Here is a 12436-nt window from a genome sequence, read left to right on the forward strand (position 1 = left end):
TACTTTGATAAACAAGTTTTATGTTATTCCTTCGTTTCATAGTAGTAACGGTTTAGAATACTAATCTTTCTTTTGACAGTTAAAAGGTTGGAGCGCCAAGAACAACGGTCATTAGCAGCTCCGATTTGTAAAAATTATGCATCCGAAATCTCTTGATAGCGATTCCGTAACTGTGTTAGAGATTCCCTTTCACAGCTATGCCATTCACGGCAGATGCCCTTTTTAAAATGAAGGTGTGTAGCTGGACCTCACATTCTGGGAGTCAATGCGTCTCAGCGAGGGTAACAATTATCTGGACAGTCAAAACAACGATACATTTTATTATACTTCACAATTCCCCATTAATTGTATGCTGTATAATGAATTGTACAAGATTATATATATATATATATATATATATATGTTGGTTAATACGCTAAATTAGCTCGAAAAACTTGAGTAGAAATGTATCCTGAAGTGAAGCATCATGGGATTGGGGCGGTAACGGGGATGATTGACAGGCACTTTGGCCAATAACATAACCCTGGATGTTTCGTCGTTGTTGTCTGATTGGCTATTGATTACAAACAAACTTTAAAGGAGAAAGAGAATATAATTACAGACGTTAAACATCATCTAATAATAATAGCTAAACTATCTAAGAGGTTAAAATATTTTTATTATTAATTCGTTCTACTGTAAATGTTTTTCATATTATGATTGAGTGTGAGAGAGAATGCATGGTCATATGCATAGTAAATTATATCTATTCCTGACCCCAAGGATTAAAATGTTTCTTGTTATATTAACACTGCAGCATTAAGAAGCATACTGCTGCTAAACTACTGCTGGGCTTCTTCAGCATTCATTTTCTATATTCCAAATCTTTCACGTTTATTCGGCGGCCATCTGCAGTTCTACAAACCACATCCGACACCCCTGCAAATACGCCCACGCCTCCCGCGAAGAAACAAGCGTGGATTTCATTGACCAAAGCATTATTTTTAAGTAAATAATTTGATATATTATGTATGAAATGTGTGTAAGACGAGCTTTTATTGCTTTCGAATCTTATTAAGTAAATAACAGCTAGGGTCTAGGGAAGTGAAATAAATTATAGCCTATGGCCTACTATCAAATTAATACAGACAGCGTTTAGGAGTTAGGTGCCTTGCTCAAGGGCAAATCAGTCATTTCCTGCCGGTACTGGAATAGAACCAGCAACCTTTGGCTATAGGCCACGACTGCTTCGACACACATACCTATAAGCTATTTGTGTTCATAATCATCTAAGCATTACTCATTCAAAATTCACACCAAGAATAACCACATCAGTAAGTGTAGGCTACATTAGGTATTTTTGTATTGTATTTTTAATCCAGGGGTTTTCAAAGTGGGGGCCGCCAGGGGGCGCCAGGGGGGCCGCAGCAAGTTGAAAAAAAAAGCGAAAAAAAAAGTTAAAAAACGTTACAAAAATAAATATTTGTTAATATGAGTATTGTTAAGAAATAACATTATAATAATTTGTTGCATAGCCTATCTGAACATTATACTTTTAATGCTAATCTTTTAGAGATGAACTGATTGATCGGCTAGTGACCAGAATTGGCCGATTTTCACGTGATTTCCAGTCTGACATAAGCCGATTCAGATGCACTCTGGCGCCGCATGAATAACATCGCGGGACATCAGCATCACACATGCACACAGAACGCACATGTAGGAAACCTTGTGAATTACGGTCGTTTCAGACCGCCAGCGGCGCGTGAGCAGCACGATTTTTTTCCGGCGTGCATGTTCAGTGAGTGCATTCACACCGCGAGCAGGAGCAGCGCGTGAGCGTCAAGCAGGAGCGTCGCGTGAGCAGCAGTGAAGCGGAGGGTTTCGGCGCCGAGTCTATTTTTGCTGCGCTGCTTACTCTCAATTAAAGTGAAAGCACACTTTGATGGACAAAATAAATATGATTTCACACAAAAAGTACCTAAATATGCGCATAATATGCATGTATAGTGTGTTTTAACAAGCACTGGAGTAGGCTATGTCAGAAAAGAAAACGAAGACAAAAATATTTATAGAAAATTTACCAATATATATATATATATATATATATATATATATATATATATATATATATATATATATATATATATATATATATATATATATATATATACAGTACCAGTCAAAAGTTTGGAAACATTACTATTTTTAATGTTTTTGAAAGAAGTCTCTTATGCTCATCAAGCCTGCAGTAAAAAAAAAAAAAAAAAAACAAAAAAAAAAACTAATATTATGAAATATTATTACAATTTAAAATAATGGTTCTCTTTTTTAATATATTTTAAAATGTAATTTATTTTTGTGATGCAAAGCTGAATTTTCATCAGCAAGTACTCCAGTCTTTGGTGTCTTATGATCTTTCAGAAATCATTCTAATATGATGATTTGATACTCAGTTATTATCAATGATGGAAACAGTTGTGCTGTTTAATATATTTTTTTGGAATACTTTTTTCAGGATTCATTGATGAGTAAAACGTTAACAGCATTTATTCATAAAAACAGCATTTATTCAAAATAAAAACATTTCTAACAATATAAATCGTTACCATCACCTTTTATCAATTTAACGCATCCTTGTTGAATTAAAGTACTAATTTCTTAAAAAAAAAGTTATTGTTCCCAAACTTTTGAACGGTAGTGTATATTGTTACAAAAGATTTCTATTCTAAATAAATACAGTTCTTTTTAACTTTTTATTCATCAAATAATCCTGAAAAAAAGTATCTCAGGTTATAAAAAAAATATTAAGCAGCACAACTGTTTCCAACATTGATCATAAATCAGCATATTAGAATGATTTCTGAAGGATCATAAGACACCAAAGACTGGAGTACTTGCTGATGAAAATTCAGCTTTGCATCACAAAAATAAATTACATTTTAAAGTATATTAAAAAAAAGAACCATTATTTTAAATTAAAATAATATTTCATAATATTACTGTTTTTTGTTTTTTTGTTTTTTAACTGCAGGTTTGATGAGCAGAAGAGACTTCTTTCAAAAACATTAAAAATAGTAATGTTTCCAAACTTTTGACTGGTACATTTATTTTCTATATATATATATATATATATATATATATAGAAAATAAATATTTGTGTGTGCTGTAAAGTGGTTAGAAAAAATGAAATCAGAATCGGCTAAAATCTGTATCGGCAGATCAAACTAAATGAAAATTGGAATCTGCCTTGAAAATTGTAATCGGTGCATCTCTATAATCTTTCTGATTGGCTGGTATCAAACACCATCACATAATCTGATGTTCACCTAGATGTTTTATTTATTTATTTCTACATGTGCCGTAAGGGGGGCCTTGGCCAGAACCTAGTGGTATTTGGGGGGCCTTGGCATGGAAAAGTTTGGGAACCCCTGTTTTAATCTATATATCAAGCAGCTTTTTAAGACCATTATAATGAGATGAATTAATTAAAGAATACCTTCTTTCTTGTATATTTGATTCTGACATAATATTCGACCATGGCTGTTTTCTCATGTCTTTTTCCTCTGTAAAATTAGGTATCGGCAACGGTATGACATTGAGAGCAAGCATAGGCTACTCATCATTTCACTGTAAAGTCATCCCCTAAATTGGACTATTTGGACAGTCACACTAAAAGTGTGTTGTTTAAATAAGGGTAATTTAAGGCTTTTGTGTCGACTGCAATCTTGTATTATTCAGTAAATGGATTCAACAACAGAGTTAACTCTGAAAAACCTGGAACCATACACATTGAATAAATGGGATGAACAGCTGCATGTGTCCGTAATCGCCCCAATCCCTTATATAGTTGACTATTTGAGGAGGCAGTCATTTGTAGTAGTGTCCAAAACCATAGTGTACATTATTGAGTGCACTCATTATATCACTCACCCGTTTTCATTCACTCGTTCAGTGGACTAATAGTGGAGTAGTGTAAGGATATTAGGGAGGTTTTTAAATACAGCATATAAAGAAGTATGTGAATTGGGATGCACCTACTTCACTTTCCGCCACTGGCATTACGAAGTAACCTGCAGAAAGAATATCTGAAAAGTCACAATGGTGAAATCATGTCATATTACACTGCTTGTTTTTCAAAAATAACAACAACAACAAACAAACAAACTACTGCAAGAGATTATGAGAACACAGATCTTAATGCTAATTTTATTGAAACATATTGAATCTTATAGATTTACCGAATTACAATGCAAATATATTGACAGTTTACAATGCCCAGAGCTTGATGTACATCATTATTATTGGCTTTAGCATTCATTACAGTTGATTTAACATTTAAAATGTGCAATACGTTTTACTCTGCTCATCCACATCACTGATGAGCCCCTAAAGGTAGACATGTATACAGACGTGTTTATATGATCAGAATCGAGTGGCAGATAGGGTTTATAGTGGGTGACTAATGAAAATCCTGCTTTTATACTAATGTCCTATTCTCTATCTATAATACACAATTATCTTATTTCATTTACACTGGCTATTTAACATCATTGTTATTCATTTCACTCCAACCCATTTTCTTAAAATGCAGTCATAGAGCTGCTCTCTATAGACCACAAGGGGGCATGTAAAAAGTATTTGGCACCACCATTTTGAAAGATTTGTGGGATATATATATATATTGTTTAATAAAATGTATTTATTTGTGAAATAGTAGCCTATGTGAGGAGCAATGTGCAGAAATATGCCATGTGTACATATTTAATGAATGCAGTTACCATAGAAACTTGTCAAATTGTGCAAAACCGTTCAGTGGCCACAACACAACAGCAGTGTGGTCACATATCTCAGTCCATTGAGTCAATTTTTTATGTATTTATAAATGTATACACAAACTATTACTAATGTAAAATAACCTAATTTACTCAACTCATCAGAATTTGAAATATCATGTTCAGAAAGTGATTCCACAAGGCTTTTCACACTGCATTTAGTCACACTATTATTATGTGTGAGTTTTGTTGATAAATTTTGTCTTAACTTCATTCTCAGCATATTAACTTCAATCTATCATCATTTCCTATACATAAAATCCACAGCTCCCAACTTATTTAAATTGTTCACATTGAGCAGATTGATCAGTAATTTCTCCAGTCCTTTCTTTGTGTTTTTGTTGCTTCAAAACACTCATTTCACTGTAAAAGTTTAATTCGTTCACATTTATTAGAAAGTTTTTCATCTGCACAACAAAGGAGTGAAAATGAGCACAGAAACCTGATTTTCCTACAGCAATTTTCTGAGGGGAAAGTCTGCAGAATGGATATGATCAACTTCTATTACATAGAAGATCCTGGCAGCTTGGAAGAATTTCATACCTGATCTGTAAAATCAAAAGCTGTGTTCAGGCTAATTATTGTTCATAATTTTATGTTCTGGTGGCACAAAGAAGACTTTCCCAAACTCGATTTTCATACTAGACGTTACGTTGACCTGCGGTTAAGCCACAAAAACCTTTTAGCTTCCACCAAAGCACTCACCTGACATTTAAGAACATTGTGCCCTGCTGCTATTTACAATAAATGTAGCCATTCAGAAATGTACGTCCAAACACATCCAGTGAAGCCGTCAGCACATGATGGAGCTAAGACACTCAACTATGCTGCATGCAAAATCTCTTTACAGCAGGCATAACTGAAGTCTCGCTGACATGCTGGTGGAATGAGGAGTGTCCTGAAATGGGGGTCTTATAGCTGTACATCTGCCCTGATCTAAAGTAGGCATAGCACATGGTCTTCATTACTCAGAGACTATCAGTGTCATACAGTGTACATTCAGTTCATGAGACAAGATCCTGGTGTTGGTGAGTTACACTATGCCCATCTGCAAGTCTGTATGATATTCTGGTCTGAAGAAATAGCTTCAGTGTAAAGGCCCATTCACACCAAGAACAATAACTGAAATATGTCCCCAAACTCTCTCTATATATATTTTTTTAAATATGACACATCAGACATTTTTCTTACAGAATATTTCAACAGAATAACATGGAGAACCAGATCTAAATGTTGTTGATATATTAAAAACAGGACACATAAAGAGTTGGGGAAAATAAAACCATGTAAGCAAAAGCTTCTGCTGTCATATGTGTATTCAAATGCACTTTAAATCTTCTTTCACAGTTTGATGAACATCATTGTGACAACTTCCTAGTGATAAGTAAGTTAAAAATCGGATTTATTTATGTCATTATCTTCTTTTTAGGATTGTAAATAAGGCAGAGACTTTATGCCTAAGTTTATGCCTTTTTTTATAAATTTGTCCACCTTTTAATCACTGGGCCACACAGGAACTGCACTTTGCTGATTCGAATCTTACCTCACATATTTCTTTCGAGGTTTACTGGGGAGGGGAGGAATACAAAGCCCATCAACTAGTCATGGGGGTACCTGAAGGGTCAGTGCTAGGTTACACAGGCACGTGGATTCTCCTACTATTGCTATGTGAAGAAACACAACTTTACTTTTCATCTTAGGTAGACGATCTGACGGTAGCTGCACTGATCTTGCATTGCCTGGCGGACATCCCAGCAAAGAATATCACCTGCAACTCAATCTAGCAAAGAATCTCTTCTCAGACACTCCTACGATTCAGCATAATTTCACCATCCATCTAGGCTCATCAATAATTCCATCCTGTTTAGACAAATAGCTTTTGGTAATCTTTGATGACCAGCAGACATTCAGAGACCACATTGCAAAGACAGCACCATCATGCAGGTTTGCACTGCACAACACCAGGAAGATCAGGCCCTTCCTAATAGAGCATGCCAAACAACTTCCTGTTCAGACCCTTGTCATTTCTAGACTGGATTGCAATGCTCTTCTGGCTGGACTTCCAACATGCGCAATCTTCCTAACCCTATATCCGGACAGCTGAATCCCTGACAATATTCAAGAAATGGCTGAAAACTCATCTCTTCCATGAGCACTAATCCTGCTGACAGTCTATTCTGATCAATATTTCAATTTGTGTATTTTTGTAGCACGTCTTGTGTTTGCCTCCTTACGTTTGGTTTCTTGTTGTATTCCTATTTGTAAGTTGCTTTGGATAAAAGCATCTGCTAAATGAATAAGTGTAAACATAAAATGTAAAAGTTTTGAATTCAATAACTCATTAACAAACAGCAGATGTTTATTCATCATATTGAATGTTATTCAATTCAGCTATTGGATATTTTTCCTTTTTCTAACATTTTAGGTTGTTTTACAGTAAATAACTGTTTTATACCTGTTTTTATGACTTTTAGTTAAAAACACCTCAACTATGTTTTGTCTACTGTCTACATATATAGGGGGAACAAAATTGGAAGCATTTCGACATAATTTATTTTTCAGTTTCATTTTATAGTTTGAGTTGGACAAGCATAAAATCAAATTATAATCTATTTCATTTAAGCTGTATTGGATCAAATTAAGTTGAACCAACTTACATTTCATTGCATGAATCTGGGGGATAGATACCTGCAATTCTAGTACAAAGTATTTTGAGTACAAAAACACTGTTATCGCTAATAACTTCTGGAGAAATAGCGCAGACACCGAACAAGGATGAAATGTTCTAGTTCGCATGTGTCAAGTGCCTGTGTTCGTGCTATCGCTACGAATGGAGTATAGTTTGAAAGGCTATGCGTTTCATATAGCATACGCTATTTGTGTCGTAAAGTTGATACTTTGGGCTTAAGGTGACATACTAACCAATGGTTTTGAAATGCTACACATAAGTAGCAACTTGTTAGCATGTTGCTGAGCTAATGATACTGGATAGTCATAAGCACAAACATACATAGCACACACAAATTTTGGGTAAAACAGTCCATTTAATTAGATTGAATGCGATATATTTATAATCAACATTTCTTTTAACTTAATCTTGGATGATACACATGATGCTGCCTAGAAACTGTGTCTTAGAAGCAGCATAATTGTTCTGTCTGTTTTTTGGAACAGTCTGTGTTTAAGGAATTCATCTATGATGCACTACAATGTTGTCTAGATGGGCAGATCACTAGGTTTTAGATGCTTTTGGAGAATGAATACTACATCAACAGATTTGACAATATATGTATTTATCCATGAACAGGTGACAATTTAAAATATGTTGCAATTACGATTATTTCCTGAATTATTACAATGAAATATTTTGGTTTGGTGCACATAATAATGTCTGCAGAAGTTGGGTTGTTATAACAAAGTGGTATAAAAAAAGTAATGAAACAGAAATGGATGAAATTGTGTAATTACATTTGCAAACTCAGCGATTAGTTAGAAAGGAGGTTTAGTCTTGCCTTTTTACCCAGAAATGATGTCTACCAGCCAACAACTGTCCTTGCTGTCTCAAATTCTTATCTAAAATGAGAGTTTTGTGGCTTTCAGTCCAAGTCTCTTCAGTCCAAGTAGCAGCAAATTTTACTGCTACTAGGGAAACGGACCAAATAATATTGATGACATATTTGTCAGGTCAAATGCTCTCCAATGTCCTCCTCCTAATACCTGCCAACTGACTAGCAATATGAAGTAGCAAATCATGGTTCACAGCACTAACATAAGCTAAAAGCTATTGGATGAGGACAAGTCTTTTGTCCAGCTCCAACAACCTGCTTCAATAAGAAATGTCAACACAGGAAAGAAAACCATGTTTTCAAGCCAATTTATGGGATCTTTAAATCTGTAAGTGGATGGACAGTGTCGATTGTAATCACTAGATGTTTTTTTTAAATGCTAATGGTATCACAGTTACATTGATTAAAGGGAAATGAACAAGCCGAATAAACCATAATAGCTCCAGAGGATGGGAAGTACAATGACACATACAGCTCAAACTAGAATGTAAAAAATGTTATCCACACGTTATCCACAAGATTGCTGCAAACTTCAGAACAGGGGTGAATTTCAACAATATGAAGCAGGGCCTGTCCATGCAAGCCTAAATATACTACACCTTTGAATGGCTTGTACCATCAACCTCAGACAGCAACAACAAGGTAAGTGCAGCGGTCCAGACCCTGAGGCAGTGACCATGATGCGACACATTGGTGAAAGCCGAGGTGAGCAACGACCGACTGATACACAGGTGAGCAATTACAGGTGGATTGTGGAAGTCAGCAGTTGCAGCTCTTTTCTCGCTCCGCCTCCTCTTCGGCTGGATAAAGAACTTTAGCGGTGAGGCCACTCTTGACCCCATCCCAGCCGTCACGGGTGGAGATCTCACCCATCTTCATCAGCTCATAGATGTCCCGTGTGAGCAGCTCGAAAGCACGTTCCACATTGCTGTTGCACTTGGCTGAAGTTTCCACGTAGCGGATGCCGAGTTCGGCCGCCAGCTGCTCCGCCTCGTCCCGCGTCACCTTGCGGTCGCGGCTCAGGTCGCTCTTGTGGCCAATCAGGATGTAGACCATGTGATGAGGCAGGATGTGCTCGCTGACTTCTCGGTGCCATTCACGCACATGATCGAAGGTCTTCCTGTTCGTCAGGTCAAATACTAAGAGCCCGCCAACAGAGTTGCGATAGTAGGAAGTAGTGATTGACCTGAGGGGAAAAAGAAGATAATATTTCTTTTGAATATCTCTTTTGATTACATGGATGCACCGAATAATTCCAAGATTCTTTGTTAAGTTAAGCTCAATCGAAAAAATAAGCACGCAGCTCCATTCCTACATCAAACTATCAGTGGGGTACAAAAAACATATAATTGGGATCATAAAAATTCATAAAAATTAGCCACCACATATATATATTCACGCCAAAACATAAAATAGATACAAAATGTAAACTGCAGTAAGATTGTGTTAGAAATGTGAAGCTCTTGAAGAATTTTATATAATCACTTACATAAAATCTTCTGGCATATTGGTTTAATATAGGCCTAGTTGTTGTAGAACCTAGACAATTCTTTTAATACCTAATTTGTTTCCTTGCTCATTTACATCTGAAACCAGAAACCAGAAGCCATTGAGGCTTCAGTTGTGTTTAATTATTAATTGTGTAATTTAACTTAGCTACCTAGCAGACATCTCAGCGTAATTATATTGAAGGATGGATTTGGCAAGATGTAATTAAAACAATTATTTATAATTTGCATCAAAATTATATTTATGAGAATAAACTCATATTGGAATAATCTATTACACAAACATAAGATCATATCAGGACTAGTATACAGCATTAAAACTGCAAAAGGGTGTTCACAGGGCACTGATGCTATAGAAATGTATGCATTCCTTATTTCTTTGACCTTATTTAATTTGTCTATTTCACATTTCACAGTGTGGCAATAGCACTGGCACGCATTCAAGCAGTGTGACTTTCTATACACATTTTTGCATTTGCAGTTGCTTGTTTCTAGGTGTCTGGTCAATAATCCATACTAAAATTATTGCAAATATACATTTAATGCCAATAGATCATATATCTGAAAGGATGTTGAGCAGAGAACCTAAATGTCCATTTGTGCTTATAGTGTGCATGATAGGCCTATATGTGGAAAAATCAAGAGGGAGTCTGATCATTCTGAATACATTTATAAAAACAAAAAAAAAGGCTTTTGTGGTGGTTGATTTTTACATTTCATGAATGGTCCTTTAAAGCATTGAGGGTGGATGATTGTGCTTCCCTGAAGGCAAGCGGTGCTTCAAAAATTGGGTAAGCTGATCAGAGACATCAGGATCTGAGCCCAGTGACAGAACTAAACCAAACACCCTCATTACTGAATACAAACAGGTGAGGCATATGACACTTGAACAAATCAATGAGATGAGCCAGTTTAACTCATTCACTGGTAGGCCTGTGAATGTGAACCCAGCAGGTAAATGATATAATAGGCATGCACATAAAAGTAGAATCATAGGCTATGATATAAAGGGCTAACCTAGAACATAACCCTGCAAGATTACACAACCAACGACATCGCAAAAGCATGCATGGATAGGCTACTTGTCGTCATTCTGTGTGATACAATCATAGTGATGTAGGCTTCACATTCAATCCATATCATGGAGACATAGCCAGCAGACAGAACATAATAATAATAATAATAATAATTATTATTATTATTATTATTATTATTAGAGCACTAACCTGAATCTTTCTTGACCGGCTGTATCCCACAGCTGTAGTTTGATTTTAACCCCTGGTTCGATGTCTATTGAACGGGCGTAGAAATCCACACCGACCGTAGGGTCCGCTACATCGCTGTATATGCCATCCGTGAACCTCTTAAGCAAAGATGATTTGCCCACCGTCGAGTCCCCCAGCAAAATGATCCTGAACTGGTATTGCCATAAAATATCCATGGCATAGTGAGTCGAGAGCTCCAGCCACAGGCTCAAAGACAAAGCAGGAGCGCTAACGGTGTTTACATTGAGTGTATGGAGCGGAGCGGCGGGGGCGGTGAGGTGGATGTGCTGCAGTCATGTGATGCACTCATTCTCACATCTCAATTCCAACTAATGTGTAACTACAGCAAATGACCTGAATTACTTTCATTTGAGGACTGGAGGAAGCCGCGAAACCTATTTTGCGACATAAGCATTTTATTACACATTATATCATATAAGCAGGACTAGCTGTAGCCTATACGCTTGGATTTAGGATAAGTTTATATAATATTCGTGAATATTTATGTATTTATAAACAAATAAGCCACGAAAAACAGTGCGATAAAATGATTTCACCACTAGTAAACAGAAGCGGAGTGAAGGGGGTAAAGTCCCTGTAACTCAAGACCTATGTGGTGTATTGCTTGTATAAAATAGCAATATAATAAAAACACCAGTATTTAATAATTAATTGTATATATTTAATAATACTCGGATTAAACAATTCATTCCAATGAATTAGCAAGGATATAAATAATTTTCATTAAAACATTATTTTAGTAAGGATATTCAACCTTTGGCTAAATAGCCCACTTGCATTTTTTTTTTTTATGCATTATTTATAGAAGATTACTGGACTTGTTATTTTGTCTCGGTCCAAGCGGAGGGTGCAGTGGGCTATAGGCTCTGTCCATGGTACTGAAATAGACGTGACACTGGGGCAGCCGGGGATTCATCAAACAATTCAACAAGCACATCCCCCAAAATATGCTTATTAATAGCCTGTAATAAGAAAAAAGAAAAAAAAAAAGAAAAAAGAAAAAAGAAAAGTAGATAAAGTGCTTAATGAGGCTATCTTAATCATCTGACCGGTATCTCACTATCCAATCCTGATCGCAGAATTCTCCCTCTATGAATTCCTGTATGACACATTCTATGACACTAATTCAGACGTAATTAGTAGTTTAGATCAACATATATATATATGTTATCTAGATATATGCATATTTGAGCTAAGAACACAGTTTTAAAAACAACAACAACATGATAATTACTTTATTGCTTACTTTTATATACATTTAT

General features: G+C 35.8%; 1 protein-coding gene across 1 annotated transcript; it reads right to left on the reverse strand.

Annotated features, from left to right (window-relative positions):
* Positions 1 to 7373: 7373 nt before the first annotated feature.
* Positions 7374 to 11400, reverse strand: rab42a (RAB42, member RAS oncogene family a). Its single transcript, XM_081375924.1, has 2 exons — positions 11115 to 11400; positions 7374 to 9566 (listed from the first exon to the last, which is right to left on the reverse strand). Exons 1-2 carry the CDS (start codon positions 11327 to 11329, stop codon positions 9140 to 9142), a joined length of 642 nt encoding a protein of 213 aa, XP_081232050.1. The 5' UTR covers positions 11330 to 11400; the 3' UTR covers positions 7374 to 9139.
* Between the last annotated feature and the right edge of the window lie 1036 nt (positions 11401 to 12436).

Source organism: Scardinius erythrophthalmus (assembly GCF_964197995.2).
Source record: "Scardinius erythrophthalmus genome assembly, chromosome: 10".
In the NCBI taxonomy this organism is placed as follows: Eukaryota; Metazoa; Chordata; class Actinopteri; order Cypriniformes; family Leuciscidae; genus Scardinius; species Scardinius erythrophthalmus.

Excerpts from the sequence above, each read along its gene's own strand:
- rab42a (XM_081375924.1), bottom strand. The coding sequence starts at position 11,329 with ATGGATATTTTATGGCAATACCAGTTCAGGATCATTTTGCTGGGGGAC. Across the intron at positions 9,567-11,114 it reads GCCGGTCAAGAAAGATTCAG|GTCAATCACTACTTCCTACT; the intron begins GTTAGTGCTCTA and ends TTTTCCCCTCAG.